The 24,908-nt window shown below is 41.5% G+C and overlaps 1 protein-coding gene across 4 annotated transcripts in view; it reads right to left on the bottom strand.

The window, feature by feature from the left end:
* Positions 1-24,908, bottom strand: part of STK32B (serine/threonine kinase 32B) — a 251,940-nt gene that overhangs the window by 47,630 nt on the left and 179,402 nt on the right. For 3 of the 4 annotated variants that reach the window (XM_048848884.2, XM_048848886.2, XM_048848882.2), the window contains one exon: positions 17,009-17,098. The exons of the other annotated variant lie outside the window; for it this stretch is intronic. In XM_048848884.2, coding sequence (XP_048704841.2) covers positions 17,009-17,098 — 90 coding nt within the window. The remainder of the gene's footprint in view (positions 1-17,008; positions 17,099-24,908) is intronic. 4 annotated transcript variants of the gene reach the window in all.

Genomic DNA, 24,908 nt, shown 5'->3' with positions numbered 1-24,908 from the left:
CCCTCCCCCCACTGCCATGTGCTGCTCCTGCCCTCTGCCTTGGAGCAGCTCCCAGGAGCCTCCTGCTTGCTGTGCAGGGGAGGGGGGATGAGGGGTGCTAGTGTCAGGGTGTCCCCCTCCCCCCTACTCCTGCCCCCTGCTTACCCCTTCTCCATATAGAGCAAGGTGGGGACAGGACAGGGCTCAGGATGGAGACAGCTTGCTGGCCTCAGCTGCTGTCTCAACCTCCTGATCTTTTTTAAAGGCAATGTACTTAGTCAGTGTACTTAAAGGGGCAATGTGCATCTCTATCTCTCTCCCACACACAGGATGTGTGTCTCTGTCTGCCATGCTGTCTCCCCTCCCTCCATTCCTGCTGCCTTGTAGAGTGTGAGGCTACATTAACAAAGGTAACCCTTCGGGGTCAGTCGAATGCTAGTTCATCATTTAGCAGTAAGGCATTCCGCAGGAAACACTCCATCCTCTTTTCAGAGTAACAGCCGTGTTAGTCTGTATTCACAAACTTCACTACCTCAACCAAGCTTCACAATCATCATTGCTGTGTACAGTATTAAATTGTTTGTTTAAAACTTATACTGTGTGTGTGTGTATATATATAGTTTTTTGTCTGTCGAAAAAATTTCCCTGGAATCTAACCCCTGCCATTTACATTAATTCTTATGGGGAAATTGGAATTGCTTAACATAGTTTCGCTTAAAGTCACATTTTTCAGGAACATAATTACAACGTTAAGCGAGGAGTAACTCTATTCTGTGGAGGCCAAATTCTGAGTACAAACTGTTTGGGATAAAAGCAAGTAAAGAGTTTGCAGGGGAGCTTTAAAAATTGCCACTGACTTTACTCATTGTATTTATTGAAATATGTAAAACAATTATCCAGCGCTATTAAGAGTAAAGGTCAAATCCAGCTCTGACGCCAGGGCTGTGGAAATCCCCCAGTAACATAACCAGTGTGGTTCTACAGTGTGAATTGAAAGAGCCCAGGTAAGAGGGAAAATTCCACTTCTGCCTGGTCCCAGTGAAATCCACCCACCAATGCTCTTCAGCAAGATATTAAGTTAAAATCACCGAGCCTGATCTTACTAACATACATCATTGCATTGAAGTCAATGGGGTTTTGTGTGGTAGCAAGCATAACTCTTACTGTGAGGTTAAATGCTTCACTAGCTCCTTCTAGATGTCTGGTACCATGAGCTCTGGGGACTACAACCTCACAGAGGAGAGATGAAGTGCTGCTGCAGGCACTAGGCTCTACAGACTCCAGTTCTTGGTGAGTTCCCATAAACACACATTTCAAGCAAGTAACAGAGGACTATTTTACTAGGGCTGGAAAAAATAAAGGGTACAAATGGCCCTAGGCATAAGGACTTCAACAGTGATAATAAAGTTCAAACCAACAGTCCCTAACTCAACCCCTAAGAGCCATCCAGAAAAGGGTGAGGAAGCTAAGGGTCTCCCTGGAGCCACGCCATACCACCCTCCTCCTTGCAGGTGGCTGCCTATTTCCTCCTGCTGTAGTTACTGCTGACACTGTACCTGCAACAGCATTTACACAGCCAGCTCCCAGGCTGGACCTCCAGTCCCTACCTCTCTCCTGAACTGGTCCCCTCTGACTTCAGGAGATGCTTCTTCTTCTTCTTCTTCTTTTTTTTTGGCTGTACCTGTGATTATGAGCTTTCTGGGTACTGGGGACCTGGTAATATAGCGCGCTCCTCTGGTTAGATACTTTCCCACTCATTCAAGTGACAGGAAGGAGGCAACAGGTTCATTTAGTAGTATAAGAACAAGTGATCATTTGCTGACTATTTGATGAGGCACAACAGTCTTGTTAGTTTGTAGAAGCAGAAGCCACACAGAATTAAAACAAAAACCTGATTTTCAGAGGTTGTGAGTGTCTGCAGCTCCCATTGAATCCAAGGGATTTAATTTTTGTCACATTCTCAATCAGCATATTCTGCCTTCCGATCTCCATACCTTTACATCTACTTACTGTGCATTAGCCAGGATAGTAGTTTTACTCGTCCTTTTGATGGTTGAACTCAATTAAAACTGCAGGTGTTAAGGACTTCTGGAAATAAGACCCTAAACTGGGCACTCAAAGACACAGGCACCCAAAAAGGTGGACACTGTTGAAAATGAAGATCTCAGGGACCAGACAACTTTTGGCCTAGATAAAAAGGAATTTCACTGTGCACACCCCAGCGGTGTTATTGCTTATGGTCAAACCCTATTCCACACAATACTGAATGAAACTGAAAGCCTACAGTGGTCATAAATCAGAACAGGATAGAGAAGAGTCCATGTCCCATGTTACGACACCTGTGCCAACTTTAACAAGGTAAGTGAGATCAAAGATGATTTACTGGCAGGTTTAATAATAAACAAACTCACACTTTTAACTGCAAAGGCTCTCTGAGTTATAAATCTTAATTTCTTTCTCATCCACCTCTACGCTTTTTCTCTTAACATACTTTTAATCTCACTCTGTTTTATGCTCTTGTTTGCTTTCTTGAAAACTGACACAAAATGAACCTGTTTGGGTGTAAACAGAGTCTGTTTGAATGTATTCAAGGGTCTCCAATACATTTTCTTTTTAAATGAACTAATAAATAAAATAATATACCATCTCCTTTTCCAGAGTTCTATATGTTAAGATTTTTGTAAATCTTAAAATATCTTTTGGCATTCAAAGATCTACAATGCTGAATCATTGAAGATCTTCATAGATTCTAAGGCCAGACAGGATCATTGTGATAATCTAGTCTGACCTCCTGTATAACAAAGGCCATAGAACTTCCCCAACATAATTACTGTTTGAAGGAGAGCAAAGCTTTTAGAAAAATATCCAATCTTAGTTTTAAAATTTTCAGTGATGGAGAATCCACAACCACCACTGGTAAATTGTTCCAATGGTTAATTACCCTCCCATCTCTGCATCCAGATCTCTCAGTATAGCATTTTATGATCGATTATCCCATTGCATGTTTTGCTTTAGAGTGAAATCATATTTGGAGAACAGGTAATAACTATAATTAAGCATAAAAACTGTAAAACATGTTTCCTTCAGGTTATTGCATTCATTCTGATGGGTCTGCCAAACATTGCTAGACATGGCTAACTTCAAATTACCTTAATCTAGCCACATCAGTGCTCCATGCTCACCATTATTCATTTTAATTGTGTACTTTGAGCTTCAAGTACATTTTGTGAAATAGATCATTTCTGACAAATTAATTCATAGATAGTCTTCTGCTCTGCAGTTGTCATAGCAGCCAAATGATCTATACTTTGGCAGAACAACAGTGATGCAGTTCATGGTTATAGGTATGTTGTAGAAAATGACAAAGCTGACTTGAATTTTTACTTAATCTACTGATAATTCTGCTCCCTACTTGTGACAAGTCCTCAGTATCCAACATTACCTTGCACAAGCAATAAAAGGAATATAAATATAATTGCAAACAACATTGTACTCACTTTTCTATGATCACATAAAACTTTATTTAACCAGAAGCAGTTTTTGTAAAAGACACTACACATAGGCCAAAACATTGCCCATAGTTAAACTGAGGTTGCCTGAAGTTAGGCACCTGAAGAAAAGTTGAACTCAATGGCCAAAATGTAAGTGCTTAGCACTTTTGAAAATCAGATCATTTTTAATTAGGTGCTTAAATATGAGTTTAGGAGAGTCACTTTAGGCACCCGGGTTTGAAAATGTTGAACACGACAAATTAATCGACTTGAGGTTTGTTGCTTTCAAGAGTGACTGGCCCAAACAGAGAATAACTATTACCTTCCTTGATAGATTACCTTTCTGATCACACCAGTGGGCACTATCGGACAGCATTATGAAATCAGGGCCTTGACATGCCTCTGGGAGGAATCCCAGTTGTCAACAGGAAAGGAGATTTCTTTTTTGATGAACTGTTTTAGTTTCATTCGTTCAGTAAGAACCTAATTGAAGAGGCTCTGGTGTGCCTGTCCGGTGCTACTTTTGAAACTGACAGGTGTTGATTAGGGAAGCTTTGGGAGGCTTATAGCAGAGATTTTTCACACAGAGAAGCATTATTGTGTTCTCTAATGGGGCAGGTTAGAACTGTACAAAATCAGTGAAGGGGGGGGGAGAAGATGCAGTGCAGACCTTTTCAAGTGACCTTTATTTTCTTCTAATGCATCTCCTGGTTTGCAATACGTGTAAGCAATAATGATAGCAGTGCAAGGCAAATCCTGAAGATTAATTACTGGTTGGTCAGAGTTGATGGCCTCAGATGCAGCTGAGTGCTACTAACCCAAGCTGGTCATTCATTCCTCTGAAATGTCCTGTACTGAGGTTATCATTGCTACTATAAATTGAAAATATATTTTTTAAAATCATAGTTATATGGCCTATTATTTAACAGGTGAGGGAGTCTGAATTTGTACGCACAAGGTTATTGCTAAAGAATTAATGCCGTGGTATATTAGACAACCAGACTGGTGGTGGTGTCGTCTCTCAACATTATCTCCAGCGGGTAAGCATCAGTGAAAAAGTGAGAAATCTGCATACCACTGTGTGCGATGGAAATCATTTAGGTTCATAGCATATAAAAACAGCAGCACACTCTGCTCATTCAATGGCACTCATATACCACAGCGATGGAGGCTGCATGAGAACCTAGATAGATAAGGTAATTCAAATAAATAACAAATGGATTCCAGGATAAATACTTTCTGTGTCATATAAAAGTCTGCATCTAAATTGTAGGCATTAACCCTGCAAAAATGTACTTAACTTTATGCACTGGGAGTATTCCCATTGAGTGAGTAAAGTTAAGCACATGTGGAAGTCTTTGAAGGATCAGGGCCAAAGCTTGTAGGGGTAGGGAATGTGTCTTTTCTGTATGTTGGCAAGGACCATGCACTTGTGAGTATTTACCAATGAAATAGCAAAATACAAACAAACATGCATACTCTCTGGCATTGAGCCAAATGGTCTATGGTTAATTTTAACATGCTAAAATAGGGGAGTTCATTGAATTATAATCCTCAAAAAATGCCCTACTAGTGCATTAGACTAATCAATGGAGAAGAATGGAAGCCTAAATTGCAGCCATGGGAGACAGCAAATTACAATGTAACTTCCTCAGTTGCTATGGCGATGAGTGTTATAGAAATGCCTTTAAGTACATAAAATACAGAGTTGCGAGAGATAACTTATTAATTAGTCCAACAAAAGACATGCTTCTATGAATCAAAGTCTCTTCATCGGGCCATGATAAATAGCAAGATAATCTACATTGTGTAGTAGAAGATTGTTAATTCAGAGCCACAATCACAGTCTGATCAAAGAGAGATGGGGCCAGATTTTCAAAGGTATTTAGGTGCCCAAAGATGCACATAGGTTCCTAGTGGGATTTTCAAAACACCTACACAGGTTGGACACCTAATTTCCATTGATTTCAATGGGAGTTAGGTGCCTAAATACCTTTGTAAATCTGGCCCTTGGTGTAGAAAGTTGTAAAACAATCATAGGTGTGGATTGGAGCTTCCCAGCATAATTAATAGTTTTGTCAGGATTACAATGACACTATGTTCTATCAATCAAACCAAAAGCATAGGGTGAGGACAAAACAAATCAATATATTTGAAAGCACACGGCCTTCCTCCTCATTTTAACAAAACAGCATTAGAAGAACACATCTAATAGAGAGACTACTCCATTTCTAGTGTGGCCATATTGGTGGTAAAGGAGACACATTGCAGTTGAAGACTGATCCTTGGGGCACCAATGGACCTCAAAATCTGGGCAACAGAAGCACTGATCTGACCTCCACAGATCCACCCTTGTCTCCAAAGCCATCCTCCTGCTGGAGCCCAGAATGACTAGGATGTGGGGCAGCTCCCACACCATGGATTTCTGCTGCAGTGCTGATTTGTGCTCTGTTTGCCAGCAAGCAGATAAATCTGATTGTCCTCTCCCCTTGGCCACAACAGAAAAAGGTGAAACTCTGGTCCATTCTTTGCTAAACTGTCATGAAGGGACAATGACTTGGCCCCCATCTTCTCTGTGGGAGAAGGAGCAGTGGAGATAAGCAGGTGAATACATTGCAGTGACTAAAAAGATTCCTACTGATTTCAGTGGGAACTGGATAGGACCCTCAAACAGCTCAAGCAGGTAGAATTACTCACAATGGGTGAAATCCTGGTCCCATCAAAGTCAATGGCAAAACTCCCGCTGACATCAATCAGGGCCAGGATTTTCACACCATGCTTTTTTGATTGGGTCTGAGAAAGCAGTCACTATTTTTATAAAATGCATATCTAAAAGAATATATTTTTTCAACTATTATCTAAAATCCAAAAGGCATTCTTCACCATATAACAACTGGAATTAGGTGCCTAACTTGCTTAGGCACTTTTATAAAATAAACTAGATGCTCCTCTGTATCTTTCAGCACCTAAATCCCTTTGTACATCTGGCCTTTAGGCCCAATTCAACAAGGTATTTAAGCACATGCCTAACTAAGTCGATTGAAGTCATTGGGGCTACTCTTGTTTCAAATTAGACAAATGCTTAAACACCTTGTTAATACAGTCGTTTCAATGAAAAGGACAAATGGAACTTGGTTTCTGAAATCTCCAGATTTGTAGTTTTGTACATGCTCAGAGGAAATGCTAACAGCTTTCTCAGCATTTGCACAGAGGCATTCCAATATCAATTTTCACTTCTCATTAAAAAAAAAAATCTCAGAGAAGGTTAGTACTTCTGCCAACTGAGGTTTAAATAGAAAGCAGGAATTAAATCAGAGGGGTAGCAATTAATTTCCTATTTAGAAGAGTAGCAGTTTAAAAAATGAAATGAAAGAAAACAACTTTTCCCCTCCACTGGAAATGTAAATATCAACTTGTTTGAACAGTAAGTAGCAGTTCACCTCCTATTGCACAGAATTTACTTTTCCCTTTTGCCTCCCATAAGTGCAGCCCCTTCTCCACATGGTGGGATGGTAGAAATGGGGCCAGTAGGGGATTTCCCAGATTCCCCAAATCTGGAAGCAACATAGAATCTATATACAGACAAAATCAAAGTCGATAATGCTGTTGTCCTCATAACATTGATCTATGGGTGTGAAACATGGATATGTTAACAACAACACATTAAAAAGTGACAATTTCGATTGGCAACAACTGTGACAATTGCTGGGCATCAAATGGCAGGACCAGGTTTCCAACAGTGAAGTCCTGAAGAAAGTTGGCTTAGTCGGCATCAAGGCTCAGCTCATTTGATCTGCACCCAATTGAGACGGATTGGTCACGTAGTTTGAATGCCTGAGACCAGCCTATCAAAACAAGTCTTCATTCTGAATTAAGCTCGGGAGCTTGGAGGGCTTCAAAGACACCCTGAAACAAAATCTGTGCAAAACAAACATTTCTGATTTGACAGTTGAGCAACTGGCATTGATCATATTGCACCGTAAGGGCAGGTGTCTGAGACTTTGAGAAGACTTTGAGACTTTGGAGCAGCTGGAAGCAAAGTGTCTGGCACAGAAACAACGTGCAGCCCGGCAACTAGGCAAACGGCTCTGTGGCCAATGCCACAAATGTTGTTCTTCCCAAATTAGTCTATGGAGTCATGCAGAGACCCATTAGTACAAACTATGACTGTCAACATCTGCTCCACAATCAAGGTAACCAGCATCACTTTTCCTTTTTACTAAAGAGCAAAAATCTAAATTATAATGACTAAGTTTCTGGTTGAGTTCTATTAATATATGTGAAAGCTGAAATAAGAACATAGGAATGGCCATACTGGGTCAGAACAAAGGTCAATCTAGCCCAGTATCCTGTCTTCTGACAGTGGCCAATGCCAGGTGCCTGAGAGGGAATGAACAGAACAGGTAATCATCAAGTCATCCATCCTCGTTGCCCATTCCCAGCTTCTGGCAAACAGAGGCTAGGTACCCCATCCCCACCCATCCTGGCTAATAGCTATCAATGGGCCTGTCCTCCATGAATTTATCTAGTTCTTTTTTGAACCCTGTTATAGTCTTGGCCTTCACAACATCGTCTGGCAAAGAGTTCCACAGGTTGACTGCACTGTGTGAAAAAAAAACACCACCCTTCCTTTTGTTTGTTTTAAACCTGTTGCCTATTAATTTAATTTAGTGGCCCCTAGTTCCTGTGTTATGAGAAGGAATAAACATTTCCTTATTTACTTTCTCCATACCAGTTATGATTTTATAGACTCTATCATACCACCCCTTCATCATCTCTTTTCCAAACTGAAAAGTCCCAGTCTTATTCATCTATGCTCATTCGGAAGTTGTTCCATACCCTAATCATTTTTGTTACCCTTTACTGAACCTTTACCTAGTGTATATCTTTTTTGAAATGGGGCGACCACATATGCATGGAGTATTCAAGTTGTGGTCGTGCCATGGATTTATAGAGGGGCAATATGATATTTTCTGTCTTAAATGTGTGTGGTACATGGTAAAATGGTACTTCAAGTCTGAACATACTGGTAATTTCTAGTGATTGGTTAAGGGCTGTTTTAGAAGGGTAATGTTTCTTTATTCACACCTTCAGTAGTTAATATGCCTCAGTAGTTTTTAAACCTCATACTTTAATATGATTACATCAGAGCAAATATTTATTAGATTACATTAGCTGAATACATACACTGATCCTTTAGCACCTTACTAATCTGCCATGTAGTTATACAGCCTCTCTTGCATCTATTCTTAAATATGGCCCACTAAACAACTTAAGTCCTGAATGTAACTCTGTGTGTGTGTGTGTGTAATCACTAGACCAGCTTCAATAAGGCAGCATTATGCTGATGTCTAACACACAATGTTGGTCCTATACATTTGAAATGAATATATAACCGTCTCAGGCTAATGAATATGAAATGTATCCATAACTAAGTGTCCTTCTTATTTTGTGTTCTAAAAGGTCTCATTGCAGTTAAACTGTCACATCTTTTCTAGTAAGATATTTGAGCAATCATTTGCATTAATGTCTGGCAGAGTATTATGAGCTAATGGATTGAGTATAAGGCTCGGACCCAGGAGCTTCCATATTCTATTCCCATCTATGCCACTGACTGGTGTTAATAATATTGGGTTTATGTAACATTATAATCTTTAGTTTGTTATTTCAGAAATATTAGTTTGCTATTGCCTCACAATATTCCTCTGGGGCAGGCAAATTTCATTGCCCCCAGTTTATATGTGGAGAAACTGAAACTTGGACAGGTTAACTGATTTGCATAAAGTCACACAAGAAGTTAGTGGAAGAACCAGAATTAGACCCAAGTACCCTACCCCCAGTTCAATGTTTACTCCACTACACCATAGTGTTCCCCAGATAGGTTTATGTGACTTATCTATAGAAGGGCATTATTATTTGCCTGCCCACCCCCATTGGAGCTCTTGCTTAATCCCTTATGAAGATGAGCACTCAGAAGTTAACTTGCTCTTGCAGGAATCATGACTTTTTCTTGCATTCCAAAAAGCACTGATAGATCAGCAGTCAAACCATTAAATGTTATAGGCTAAGGGTGGGATTTCCAAAAGTGCTGAAACATTGGCCCAAATTAGTTCCCAAAGCAGCAAATGCCAAAACCTCTCATTAGTTTCAGTGAGAGCAGAATTAGGCCAGTGCTGAGTGTTTTTTAAAAATCCCACACCACATTCACACCCAGTGTTCTACACTTCACCCAATGTAATTACATCAGAATAGAATTCAGCCCTACATGATATTTTTGCTTTACCTGTGAGGTTTAAGGTTGATTTCAGAACATTAACTAGCTTTCTTCTGCCTCTGATAGTACTTCTATGCACTATTAATATATGCCTGACTCAATGTATATTAAATGTTGAATAGGACTCCTTGTAAATCCAAATTTCTCTAACATTGTCAATTGAACAGTCATAATTCAGTGGGACAATGACCTCTAAAATGAGCTGTGGAAATCAGAGATAACCAGCATGCAAGGTAGCTAGATGTAGTTATGACTTTTTCAGGTAATGTACTGTAGATTTTATTGGCTCTGTAATTTGTTAGGTGGATTTGAGTCCTGAAAGTTATTTTATTAGTTGATATTAAATGAAGCCAAGCTGCATTATTCAGATAACTGAAACAGAAGAGAAAACAATAGGAAACCTCTATGTGGGAACTGAACTATCCTCTACAAACTGTAATGGACGATGTAACGAACATATACGTGCAGAAACTCTGCCAAACAAAACAGAGTTATAGTTCAGTCACTAAATAGAGATTTGTAGGACTCGAATAATGTTAATGTTTATGAAAAATAAATAAAATGATATATAGAATTAAGATAATTCACACATTTTAATACTTTTAAAAATTAACTAAACATATTGGAGGGACATCGCATCAATATTATGAACAGGCATGCCCTATAATAGGATTTGATATTTTATGTAGTAAAATGTTGACGACAACCCATATCTGAGGCCCACTTTGTACAGTTAATAACTCGTAGATTCATCGACTTTAAAGCCAGAAGGGACAATTGTGATCATCTAGTCTGATCTCCTGCACAATGCAGGTCACAGAACCTCACCCACTCCTGTAATAGACCCCTTCCCTCTGGCTGAGTTACTGAAGTCCTCAGATCATGATTTAAAGACTTCAAGTTACAGAGAATCCACCATTTACTCTAGTTCAAACATGCAAGTGACCTGTACCTCATGCTGCAGAGAAAGGTGAAAACCCTGCCCCCCAGGATCTCTACCAATCTGACCTTGGGGAAAATTCCATCCTGATTGCAAATATGGCAATCAGTTTGACTCTGAGCATGTCAGCAAGACTCACCAGCTAGACACCTGGGAAAGAATTCTCTATTGTAACTCAGAGCCCTTTCCATATAGTGTCCCATCTCAGGATGTTGAGCATATTTGATATTCATTTGTTCTTGTGTCAACATTGGCACTTAACTAACTCCTTTTCTTCCCTGGTATTTATCCCTCTGATGTATTTATAGAGAGCAATCATATCTCCCCTCAGCCTTCATTTGGTTAGGCTAAACAAGACAAGCTCCTTGAGTCTCCTTTCATAAGGTTGGTTTTCCATTGCTCTGATCATCCTATTAACCTTTCCCTGCACCTGTTCCAGTTTGAATTCTCATCTTGTTTAAACATGGGAGACAAGAATTGCACCAAGTATTCCAGATGAGGTCCCACCAGTGCCTTGTATAATGGTACTAGCACTTCCCTGTCTCTACTGGAATTAGCTCTTCTGATGCATCCTAGGACTGCATTAGTCTTTTTCACAACCACATCACATTGACAGTTCATAGTCATCCTGTGATCAACTATTACACCTAGGTCTTTCTCCTCCTCTGTTGCTTCCAACCCCCAGCTTATAGCAAAAATTCTTCTGGTTAGTCCCTAGTGCATGACTTTGCATTTCACACTATTAAATTTCATCCCATTTTTATTACTCCAGTTTTCAAGGTTGTCCAGATCTTCTTGTATGATATTCTGGTCCTCCTCTGTATTGGCAATACCTTCCAACTTTGCGTCATCCGCAAATTTTATTAGCACACTCCCACTTTTTGTGCCAAGGTCATTAAAGAAAATGTTAAATAAGATTGGTCTTAAAATCAGTCCCTGAGGAACTCCACTAGTAATGTCCGTCCAGCCTGACAGTTCACTTTTCAGTATGACCCATGGTAGTGTCTCCTTTAACCAGTTCCTCATCTACCTTTCAATTCTCATATTAATTCCCATCTTCTCCAATTTAACTAATAATTTCCCACATAGAACTGTATCAAATGCCTTACTGAAGTCCAGGTAGACGAGATCTGCTGCATTTCCTTTGTCTAAAAAATCAGTTATCTTTTTAAAAAAGAGATCTGATTGGGCTGGTATGATCTACCTTTTGTAACACCATTTTGTACTTTATCCCAATTACCATTTACCTCTATGTCCTTAACTCCTTTCTCTTTAAAAATTTGGTCCAAGACCTTCTCTTGTTGCTAAGAAAGCTCTGTTGACGCTGGAAGTGCCTAGCAGTTACACAGCATCTTCCTTCATGAAATATCAAAACTTTTTAAGCACACTCAAGACCAAGTAATCATCCGAAGGAAGTAAAAATGAAAGTCATATTCCAGCTGTGGACTTGGGATAGTGACCTTACAAGAAGTAAAATCTCTCCAGTAAGGATCATCACACTCTTATTCTCCTCACAGATACGCACACTGCAGGTTTGATGTGACCCATGTCACTAAAACATTTCAGTTAGTTGTTGGTAGCAGATATGCCTGTCAAAAGCCAGCCACTAAATAAAAGATCTGACATATGAAGTGACCTCCTCCAGTGACTGCCAGAGAAGAGGGGCATGACAGCCTGCAAGCCTATCCGTTTTCTGAGGTGTTCTGACAATAAAAAATTGTAGTGATTGTTTTTCCAATCAGCACCCTCAAGCTACAGCTGATGTAGGAGATTTGGAACTAAATCTTTCAAAAACTGAGCAGTAGGTGAGAAACATGATTTCTAATATATATTTCTTGGGAGCGCTCTGGACACTGATCTCCACAGGGCTGGAACTGCCTGACCCATGCATTAGACCCCACTGTAGTTAAAAGATTCCCTTGGTGGGGAGGGGAGTTAATCAGAGACTCCCTGAGCTATTCTGCTTTCTTCTCAGCACAAAACTCAAAGCGCTAAACTGTACCTGCAACTAAAATTAGTCTCTTCTCTCTGTCTGAGTCAGGCAATCCCATCCCAATGAGGGGCTGAGAAGCCCCAACTCATCATTGGCCCAGCAAACTGCTCAATCCCTGTTGGCCTCAGCAGAAGTTTCTAGCCCAAGCATGCAGGGAAATGGTGTCAGAGGGCTCCGGGAGCCATTATTATTGTAGTCCACAGGGTAGGACCCCCTAGAGGCTCAGTAAAGTGTTCCAGGAAATGGCAAACTTTAAATGGGGGTTACAATTGCAATGTGTTTTACTTGTGTCTATGCATGAAGATCAATTGAAAACATCAGCTACTGGGGTAAAATGCAGGGAGAGACTGTCTAAAGTAGCTAAAGTTTCAATCTAACATGGCTTTATGAACAAAAACGTTTATTTGTTTTTTTAAATGAATTGGTACATAGTCAGGGCAATCCCTGAAGCAGAGGTGCAGTGTGCTCCTTGGGATCTGCTCCAGTGAATAAGAAGGCACTTATTTTATACATAAGGAAACAGGCATAGAGAAGTTTAGGGCCAGATTCTGAAACCATCGCATGAAGTTGTACTAAGATAATGGTGCAGAATCAGATGCTAAGGCAATGTCTAGACTGGGAAAATAGGCTGTGTTTTCAAGTGCATTGACCTCAGCCAGTATTGACCACAACCAACTAACACATTTTTAAAACACAACTTACCCTGTCTATATTAGGTGCAAAGTCCTGTTTAAAATTATGTTAAAGCATGTTCCCCAACATGTTTTAAAGCATGGGCTCTTCTCCTACTTTAGACCTGGTGTAAGTGACTTGCCCAAAAGTATATAGAAAGTCTGTGGCAGAGCCTGCAAACTTTTTAGAAAATATTGTTGATTCAAATAACTAGCATAAATAAAAACCAAAACTTTGATACCAATGTTGCAATTAATTGTTAGTATTTTGCTAAGGGTCTGATTTTCCTCTGACTTAACCCACATAAATCAGGAGTAAATCAAGCAAACTCAGTGAAGTTACAAAGGCAAAACCAGGAGAAGTGAGATCAGGATCAGGCCCTGTCTGTCATAGTGGTGTTTTTTTGAAGCCTCGATGCACATCATAATCTGCAGAGCATCCACACTCCTCACTTCTCACACTGAAACAGATAATTTTAACAGTTCAAAAAGCCCTGCTGGCTATGCAAAAAATTCTTTCTCACATTTACAAATGAATCCAAGGCTTGAAACTCCTCTGACAGGCAGAGTGGAGAAGGCTTTGAACTTGTGGCTTTTGCTGTATTTTGGTACAGTAGGGAAGATACAGTAGAAAGAAAGCAGGATGATGGAGGGGCTTGATAATCTCTAGTTAAAGGGCTAGATAGCATTTCTATTTTGCCATTTCTTTTGTACTGAGGTTTTTCTGGTGTTTTGTTTTGTTTTTTGGGTAGGGGGTCGGGGAGAGGGAGGAATCAGACTCTATGCTGTGTAATTGAACTAAATTCTGAAAGGAATAGAAAAGAGAGAGGATACCAAAGCTATTTATCTTAATGTTAAATCAAAGACGAGGAGGCAGAATGATAAGGGAATGGGGTAATTAAGAGATTTAGGAAGAATCTCTTTAGATACTGGTGTGGCCAGTCCCTGACCTGGGCACAAGGAGGAAGGGTATATGAAGTAGGCTCTAACCATAATTGCAGCCGTTATTATTATTATTTATTTGTATTACCACATACATTACTGAGTACAAGAAATGCTCCTCGCTAGCATCACTAGCTGCCCTAGAGGGGGATTGAGAGGCATTTTGCTTCCTCCTGCACTGGTCTATGGATTGTGCCAACTATAGGGAGGAGCATATGTTGCTCCTCCTGCATTCTTGGAAATTCCAGGAGACGGTGGCTAGTGCAGGCCACTGGTTTAAATGCACACGCTGGCCCCTAGAGTAGCAGTATGTAGTCAATAAACTCACAGCAGAGCCTTGTGTACTCATCCTTTACTGCAGAATTGTCTTGCAGAATCCAAAGTTATGTTTCTAGCTCTTACGTGAAGAAACACTTCCAAACATGAACCAAGTATGAACTCAGGAAGTGGGATCTGCCTGAGTGTGCAGACAGACTGAATCAATATTTTTAACCAATTCACTGCAGGTAATTTGAACAGCCAGACAATCTCTTTATTCCACACACCCAGATAATCTGCCACATCATACCAAAGCTAAAACCCCACCTGTCCACTCACCAAATACCCAAACCTCCAGCTTTCCCCGATCACTTATATAACAGTTGTGCATTTTCAATATAAATTTCTGCAGCCCACTGAAGATTAAAAATTTAAGGATATAATAAAATTCATTTAATTAAATATAAAAGAAGATTTGACAGTTATTGTTTTATTTATTTTTACATTTAAATCACTAACCCCCTCTCCCCTCTATTTTTCATTTATCTGAGGCCGCTGAAGGATCTCCAGTATTCAGGAGTCTTGGTGAAGAATTTAAGTAACAATAATTTGTGCATTATAGTGGCATGGCAGCCTCACTATAAGTTAAGGTTGCTTCATAACATCTATTTAAAGACGGACCTTTCTAAATCCTCTAAAATTGACATGCTTAGATGTATTTCTTTGAAAGTTGATGTGCCTTAAGAGGTTGCAGTGTGGAGTTAGTGACCCAAACTTGGAGTCATTTGAGGCACAGGTGCTGGAGCTGTGGTGGGCAACCTGTGGCCTGTGGGCCACACATGGCCCATCAGGGTAATCCACTGGCTGGTCGCCAGACAGTTTGTTTACATTTGCGCGGCTGGCCGCAGCTCCCAGTGGCTGTAGTTCACCAGTCCCAGCCAATAGGACCTGCTGGAAGCGGCGGCCAGCAAGTCCCTGCGGCCCGTGCCGCTTCCCACACCTCCCATTGGCCGGGAATGGCAAACCGCAGCCACTGGGACCTGCAGCCAGCTGTGAAAATGTAAACTAACTGTCTGACGGCCTGCCTGCGGATTACCCTGATGGGCCGCGTGTGGCCCATAGGCCTCAGGTTGCCCACCAGTGTTCTGGAGATATAAGATATAGTTGCAGGGTTTTTTTGTGTGTGTTTGTTTTGGGCTTTTTTTCCCCTCAGAGCTTGAGATCAAACTACTGATGTGGTGTGGCTCACAATAGTCTCAATCAAGTTTTCAATCAAGGTAGTGCATGTCACCCACTAAATCTTTGGGGGACCCAAATTAAAAACAGTATTTAAGAAAGTGTACATTTTTTATACTGTGCATCCATCAATATAGAAAAACAGCTAGAGGAATTCCATCCCCACAATTTTAAAAGGTTTAAACATAACTCTTGTGAGTGCACTAAAATCTGAATGGTTACTCAGATTGTTTTGAAATTCTCCCTCTGGTGGTTGTGGCCTGGAGTCAATCAGTCCTACTCTGGAGGTTTTTAATTCTTCACTTTGGTTTATTTTTAAATATTTACAAGGTGGATCTCAGGTTATGCATGAGTACTTCTCTTAAGCAAAAAAAACCCCTAAACTCACAATACAAAAGAAATACAGTTCCCTGCCCCATCCCTGGGGCGATGCCTTATTACACTGGCTTCTGGTTGCCAACCCTTCCCCAAACAGAAGTTAACTTGATTATTTCCCCTAAGGGGAGAAGAACAGCCTTCCACCTAGGAAGACCTTTTCTCCCTGCTGCCCTTAACCCTGCTGCAGCTTGTTTCTCATCCCTCCCGCCTCATTCTCACCAGAAGAGGGTTTTTTAAAAGGTCACCAGCAGCATGGGCAGCAAGTATAATAGGCTGGGAGACACTGTGCCTCCCCAAACAGCCAGGCATGGTTCCGCCCCCATTCTGCCCCCCCCCCCGACTCTCCCTTCCTGCTTCCGGCTCCGTTTGGCAGCGACTCCAGTCTCCCTGAGGCTGCGCCACCCGCCCTCCCACCGCTTCGGGGCCGGGGATGCTGTGGCCACACCCACCCACCCTCATGGTGCTCTGGGGCTGGGGCTGTCACGCTCATGAGATACTCAGTAAGGCCCCAACTCGTTAAGCACATGAGCATGCGCTTAAAGTGTTTAAAGCTGATATTCCCAAATGGTGGAAACAGGAACAAAACTAGTCATTTATCCATATCTTCAAACTCGGGGGATTCAAATGAAATGAGACGTTGGTTTGAACCAAAGCCACTGCTGAGTAAAAGTTTTGCAAAACCGTACTCGTCCTCTATTTCTGCATCCTTAATGCATTTCCAGTCGCACTAAAGCACAAGTAACAAGTTGCTTAGAGTTATCATACATGCACACCAGAACATCCTTGTTTAGACACACTTCACTGAAATATGCTGTATGTATTTTTACAATGGTCTTTAAAACTTACCCATATAGGGCTTAGTGCCAGCCATAGAGGAAGCTTTTTCTGATCCTTTGACTATAGTCGCTATGTTAAAGTCAGTGATGTGAACATGCCCTGAAATTAAACGAAACAAAGTATAAATAGAACTTAAGACATGCATATGCACATGAATCCTCCCTGCTTCATTGATATTTAGATGCTAATACGAAGAAATGAAATGGAAGATTTGTGCCTCTTAATAAAAACTAAATGGTCTGCCCAGGTAGTTGGAAAATAATGGAATGCAACTGTTGCCACCCAAATGGTGGAATCAACCCTTGTGCTGCTCTTTAGGTATCAGAGGGCTCCACTCTCTTGTTTGTGGAATGGTTCCCAGTGCTGAGCTCCATTTAGTGGTACCCCTGTTCCTGCTTCTACCATGGCTGCTACTGACAACATTTTTTCAGGGGCAGTAGCTTTTGTTCAGGAACAGCCCTAGGTTTTGTGCGGGCTATGTGGAGATATATGGGTACCTCTCCCACCTATAACCAGTCCCCTCCCCAACACCTTCATGTATTTGTGGCACCTGTCTACCTTCAGGTTCTCTTCAGATTATAGTGACCCCTCCATCCTGGTCCTTTTCTGAGTCTCCCCAGGCAGGGAGGAAGCCAGGAAGAAAGAGGCTATACAAGAAAATTCCATTAGTTTCTGATTCAGTAACCATAAGACTCAGACTGGCAGGAGTGCGTGTGAAGTCAGCAGACAGGCACCAAATGACCAGTTATTTGACAGCAGGGTGTAGGACAAAGGGTATGTAGCGGAAGTAGGCAGGTGCTCTCATACTCTCACTCACCATTCTGATTTGAACATAATGAATTGAGTTGGATGGTCCAAGCCTGCCACCATTAAGTTTTTCAGTAGGACAAATCACTGCAGGCTGACTCAGTCCTGTTCATCTGGCTGATGCCTTGGCTCCTACCTTGTGTGCCCCAGCAGACTGTGTGGACATGCCTGTTGACTACTGGTGTCATGCACCATGCTGGGGCAGACAAAATGGAGGGAGAACAAGCCAGGAAGCACAGTTAACATGTAGCTGTGGGAATGGAGGAAGTAGGGAATGCTAACTTTGCAATGGATTTTTGGTGTTAAAACCATGAGAGAGCAAATGAGGATGACAGCACTGTAGTTGGCTGCCAGGCTGGAATGACACACATAGAACACAGTTCTACACTCCCAGAAGCCCTATGTGATGCAGTGTGCCTTGCACCTGGAAAAGAATGTGAACCAGTCACTCCTTGATCTGCACAAGCTGGCAACTGACAAGAATGACCCTCATTTGTGTGACTTCATTGAAAGAATTATAACATTCAAAAACCAGCCAGAGAACACTTCAATCTCTCTGGTCACTCGATTACAGACCTAAAAGTTGCAATTCTTCAACAAAAAAACTTCAAAAACAGACTCCAATGAGAGACTGATGAATTGGAATTAATTTGCAAACTGGATACAATTAACTCAGGGTTGAATAAAGACTGGAAGTGGATGTGTCATTACACAAAGTAAAACTAGTTCCCCTTGTTTATTTCCCCCCCTACTGTTCTAGTCAACTGCTGGAAATGGCCCACCTTGATTATCACTACAAAAGGTCGTCGTCCCCCTGTCCGTCCCCCCCGCTCTCCTGCTGGTAATAGCTCACCTTACCTGATCACTCTTGTTACAGTCTGCATGGTAACACCCATTGTTTCATGTTCTCTGTGTATATAAAATCTCCCCACTGTATTTTCCACTGTATGCAACCGATGAAGTGAGCTGTAGCTCATGAAAGCTTATGCTCAAATAAATTTGTTAGTCTCTACGGTGCCACAAGTACTCCTTTTCTTTTTGCGGATACAGACTAACACGGCTGCTACTCTGAAACCAGTCACTGTAGAGTAACCTGTTACCAAAGTTATCACCACTTTCATTCCTGTATAGTACTAGATTTCTAATATTGCTATCTACTTAATTGAATAGAATAAAACACAAATGAATTATGTTAGGACTCAACTTAAAGCTTCATATTAATTTTCTTTTATAAAGAAAATTTTCCTTGTCAGTGCAAAATTAAAGGCCCTAACCATTGAATCCACAACAGTATTCAGTTGCAGACTGCCCCCAGATGTGTGTGATGCTGAAAGCATTCTAGTGTGTTTGTCAAAGAGCATATGATGATCTAGCCTGATGGTCCAGTGACTGTTTCAAAGCATGATACCTTATCAGTTACCAAGGGTAGAACTATGGCTGAAATTTTCAGAGCTTCTATTTAAATTAATTGGAATTGAGCACTGAAATCCCCACGTAACTTGGATAATCTGTAGCTGTGCAGTTTTCCAATGTTGTTTAGCATTTTTTCCCCAGCTATCGTAGGGCGTAAGCTCCCAACAGGCCATGGCTGGTCAGGTGCTCAGATGCTTTGGGTAATGTGCACAGTATAAAAAGAAGATTGATGTATTATTGATTTGTATTATAGTAGTGCCTTGGGGCCCCAGTTGTGGATCAGAGTTCCATTGTGCTAGGCACTGTACAAACAGAAAAGTAATGGTCCCTGTCCCAAAGAGCTTGTATAAGATTACACACAAATAAAAACTACATGTTATTAATGTTAAGGTTGCAAAGTCAAGCATTGAAAAGTTAGGAAAATGCCAGAATTAAGGTTACATGTACAACTTTCATAGAATCATAGAATCATAGAATATAAGGGTTGGAAGGGACCCGAGAAGGTCATCTAGTCCAACCCCCTGCTCGAAGCAGGACCAATTCCCAGTTAAATCATCCCAGCCAGGGCTTTGTCAAGCCTGACCTTAAAAACCTCTAAGGAAGGAGATTCTACCACCTTCCTAGGTAACGCATTCCAGTGTTTCACCACCCTCTTAGTGAAAAAGTTTTTCCTAATATCCAATCTAAACCTCCCCCACTGCAACTTGAGACCATTACTCCTCGTTCTGTCATCTGATACCATTGAGAACAGTCTAGAGCCATCCTCTTTGGAACCCCCTTCCAGGTAGTTGAAAGCAGCTATCAAATCCCCCCTCATTCTTCTCTTCTGCAGGCTAAACAATCCCAGCTCCCTCAGCCTCTCCTCATAAGTCATGTGTTCCAGACCCCTAATCATTTTTGTTGCCCTTCGCTGGACTCTCTCCAATTTATCCACATCCTTCTTGAACTTTAATTCAGCCTCCTTGTGTATGAATTATGGGACAGTCTTTAATTACATGATTACGCACTATTTTTTCCACAGAACCCCTATCTCATTCAGTGCACAGGATGGACTTCGCTCTGGGGCTGAATCCGAGTTGTATAGTGAAGGAGGCTGTTGTCTGTAGGAACCCTGCATTCATTGGGTGTGTAGTGAATGAGTTGCTCTGAGTTCTGGTACCCAGCACCACACCTAGCCAGTTCATTTCTGGTAGATAAAGACTATGGGAAATGCCTTATTGAAAAAGATAATCATACTTCGTACAACCAGCTTGCCAATCTTGTGGTGCTAATGGCAACAGATATAAGCACTTCAAAATGCACAGTAGAATGAAAAACTACATGGATTGCTGTAGAATAATAGCCTCATTATTTCTTTGGCAGATAAATATTGAGCTCTGTAACTCAAATGATAGCATCACCAGTGATTGTCCCTGTTAGAGTACCAGACTGATGGCCTGTCACAGAATATCTATCACATAATATCCACCCAGACTGATGCAAATATTTGATTTACAATTCAAATTGTCACTCTTATGCTGCATTGTTTTCTCTCTTTCTTTTATTATATTTATTTTTTCATTTAACAAAGCTAAAACTACACCCCACATACTGTACCAGAGGTCTGCACATTTGTGGATATCATGTAGCAGACATGTCTTTTCATAAATTAAGGAGAAAAACCAGGAAGATGTGTTTTTCCTAATTTCTTTACATCTTGCAGTAGATGTACAAAAGCAGTAACACTGTCCATGCATATATATAGCACCTCTCAGCAGGGGATCTCAAGTGCTTATGAACAGCAAGGACTAGTTTTGCCTGGCACTTGTGTAGAGGCCAGACATAAGTGCCTGGGTCAATCTGAGTCCCTGAACTCCCTTCCTTCTCTGCCTCTTCAAAGATGCTAATTGCCTCAGAGGGAGTACGAAGCAGATGAGGCCATGTTTCTGTCCCTCTTCTGCATTGGGCTGGTTGCTGGGGGATAGCAGTCTGTATCATCCCAAAGGATGCAGCGCGCACACACTCTCTGTGTGCCAGAAAGCACTTTCCATTCCCCATGTTCCCCCCGGGATGGTGCCACTCTGCTCAGGGCGGTGCCTCAATGGCATGATATGGTCATACATGCTTAAGCTTCACAATACCCCTCTGAGGTACAGAAGTGTTGCCCTGCCTGTTGTTAGGTGAAATTGCCAAGAGATCCACTAGCAGAAAGAGGATAATAGCACAGATCCTTACTGAGTTGATGGACATTCCAAAGTAATTTGTTAAAGTGGACCTGATTATATCAAAAAGATTCAGTGTGTTTGTGGAGTAGTAAAGCGTCTTCTAAGGAGCTCAGGGCAACACTGTTGATCCCGGTACCAAGAGAGGGAGAGGGTGAGGGGAAAATGCTGTTCCAAGGTACACTATTACTAAGAGATAATTCCAAAGAGACTTCATAGTTTCATATATTTTACGGCCATCCGGTGGTCTACTCTGATCTCTTGTACTCTGACCTCCTGTCATAGAATTTCAGCCAATTACTTCCCTACTGAGCCCAATATCTCGTATCTAAGTAATGCATATCTTCCAGAAAGGTATGCAGTCTGGATTTGAAGACTTCAAGAGATGAAGAATGCACCACTTCTCTTGTTAGTCTCCTCCATTAGTCAAATCAATCTTACCCACAATATTCTATGTATTTTTGCTACAGCCATCACATATAGGAAAAGTAATGAAGGAAAACGTTGACGTGCAAAGTCTAGAATTTTTCATATTGGTTCAAAAAGTTAAGAACACTGTGACCCTTCTCTCTAGCTTCATAACTTCTGTCTATAAATGCCTTCTAGATGACATCTTGAACAAAATTAAGAGGATATTCAGGGTAATTGTGAAAAACATCATCAAACATTGTATCCTGGCACCTATTACAGATCTTAGGTACAATATTTTGTACCAAACAATATATCTATATTGTTTGTTTCTGGATAGTGAGAGCGGCAAAATTGGACAGTGCAAGACAGATCCAAGGTGTAGAAGTAGGTCTGAGAGTCTCTAGCAAAGAAATGATACTTTAACCCAAAATGCACGAGACCATGAAATGATAAAGATGTGGAACATAAGAATGGCCATAGTGGGTCAGACCAAAGGTCCATCTAGCCCAGTATCCTGTCTTCCAAAAGTGGCCAACGCCAACTGCGTCAGAGGGAATGAACAGAACAGGTAATCATCAAGTGATCCTGTCGCCCATTCCCAGCTTCTGGAAAAAATAATTAAAAAGAGGAGAGGACCTTTGATGAAGGCCTATGTGACTAGAAGGGAAGTCATAAACTGTCCCAAAATATACGGATTTCATAGACTTCAAGGCTAGAAGGGACCATTTTGATCATATAGTCCAGGAGTTCTCAAACTTTTGTACTGGGGACCCCTTTCACATAGCAAGCCTCTGAGTGTGACCCCCCCCCCGCCCCTTATAAACTAAAAACACTTTTTAATATATTTAATACCATTATAAATGCTGGATGGAAAGCGGGGTTTGGGGTGGAGGCTGACAGCTTGCGACCCCCCATGTAATAACGTCGCGACCCCCTGAGGGGTCCCGACCCCCAGTTTGAGAACCCTGATCTAGTCCGACCTCCTGTATAAACATGGGCTATAGAACTTCCCCAAAATAATTCCTAGACCATATCTTTTAGAAAAAAATCCAATCTTGATTTAAAAATTTGCAGTGATGGAGAATCCACTGTGACCCTTGGTAAGTTGTTCCAATGGTTAATTACTCACTGTTAAAAATGTATGCTTTATTTCTAGTCTGAATTTGTCTAGCTTTGACTTCTAACCATTGGGGACTGTGTTATACTTTTCTCTGCTAGACTGAAGAGACCGTCATTAAATATTTGTTCCCCATGTACACACTTATGGATTGTAATCAAGTCACTCCTTAATCTTCTCTTTGTTAAGCTAAATACAGTAAAAGCTGTTTTATACAGCACTTCTCCAACCAGAAAGCTCTATAAACCAGTATTTCTGATCTTCATTGAAAGTCCCATTTATAGTTTGGTTGGCGTGGGACCGGCAAAGGGTTGGGGCGGGCTCTGGGAAGGAATTTGGGTGTGGGAGCAAGCACGGGAGTGGGTGCAGGGTGCCAGATCCAGGAGCTGCTCACCACGGGTGGTTTCCTACAAGTGTTGACCTGTCCCAACTGCTCTTAGGTGGAGGTGTGGCAGGAGGCTCTGCAAGATGCTACCCCTGCAGCTCCCATTGGCCACTGTTTCCGGCCAATGAGAGCTGCGGAGGCAGCGCTCGGGGTGGGAGCAGCACGCAGAGGACCAAGAAACAATCCCTGCAGGGCCCCACTAGAAACACACCTGCTTGATTATTATGATTCCTTGTTTACAGTTACATGTTGCCACATTTTAATCCATTTAAGATGTGCCACGTCAGTTTGATTATTAATCAAAATGTTATGCAGTACAAAGTGAAATGCCTTACAGAAGTCTAAGTATATTGCATAAACACTACTAGGTTTATCAACCACACCTGTAAACTCATCAAAAAAAAAGGATCAAGCTAGTTTGACAGGATCTATTTTTCTTAAACACATGTGGAGTGGCATTTATTGCATTACCTTCCTTTAATTATTTATTAATTGAGTCCTGCATCAGCCACTCCATTAGCTTGGCCTGAATTGATGTCAGCCTCTGTAATGGGCTACATTCACTGCTGGGGTTGTTATAAGAGCCAAGACCGACACATACACAGAGTTATGATTACTGTCTGCTGCCTTACTAACAACTAAATTATCCAGGCACCCCCTTGTGACTGAGTATGGGGATTAGCTCCACCCAGTCTGATGCTGCCTTCCTTTCGTCGCTTGTGCTGTGGGCCCTGGTGCTCTCTAGGGGTGACCTGTGGCTTGGCCCTCTGGCTGGGTCACTATTTTCCCCTTCCAGGGGTAATAAAGTCTCACCAGCCCAGTTGTACCTGTACCATTCCAGATAGTCTTGCTGTTCAAGACTGTGCCGATTTCCTAGTGGCTGGTAAAGGATCCTGGGCCCACCCACTACTCTGGGATCCTACAATCAGCAGCCAAGGTCTGTACCTTCTCAACCCTTTCTGCCATTTCCCTGGGCCTCCTCGTGCTCTGACAACTTTCATCACCACTCTTCTGAGTAAACCCCTTCCATCAGGGTCAGGATCTCAGTTTTTTTGCTCCCTTCCTCCTCCTGGGTCTCCTCTTTCTCTCCTCACAAGGCCAGAGAATTACTACAGACTTCTACACTACAGCCCCGTTCTGCTCTCACTTCCTGACTTTCTACAAGCTCAGCCTGCCCCAACCCAGCTGGGCTTCATCATCAATTAGTGTCAGTGAAGCCTAAGTCTCCCCTCAGGTGTTTCCTGTAAAGTTAATTGGCCCTTTCTGAGCCACTTTAAACCTATCAGGGTTGGTGTGGTGTGAACACCCTCATCACAGTCTGACAGGCCTATAATTATTTGGGTCATCCTGTTTATCTTTTTTAGATATTGGCACAACATTAGCTTTCTTTTGGTTTTCTGGAACTTCTCCTATGTTCCAATACTTATTGAAAATCAATGTTAATGGTCCAGTGAGCTCCTCAGACAGTTCTTTTAAAGCTCTTGGAAGCAAGTTATCTGAACCTGTTGATTTTAAAATGTCTAACTTTAGTAGTTGCTGTTTAACATCCTCCTGAGATATCTCAGGAGGATGTTA

The sequence above is a fragment of the Caretta caretta genome, chromosome 4 (assembly GCF_965140235.1).
Source record: "Caretta caretta isolate rCarCar2 chromosome 4, rCarCar1.hap1, whole genome shotgun sequence".
Lineage (NCBI taxonomy): Eukaryota > Metazoa > Chordata > Testudines > Cheloniidae > Caretta > Caretta caretta.
The sequence above is the reverse complement of the archived record's forward strand: the minus strand, read 5'-3'. Positions and strand labels throughout refer to the sequence as shown.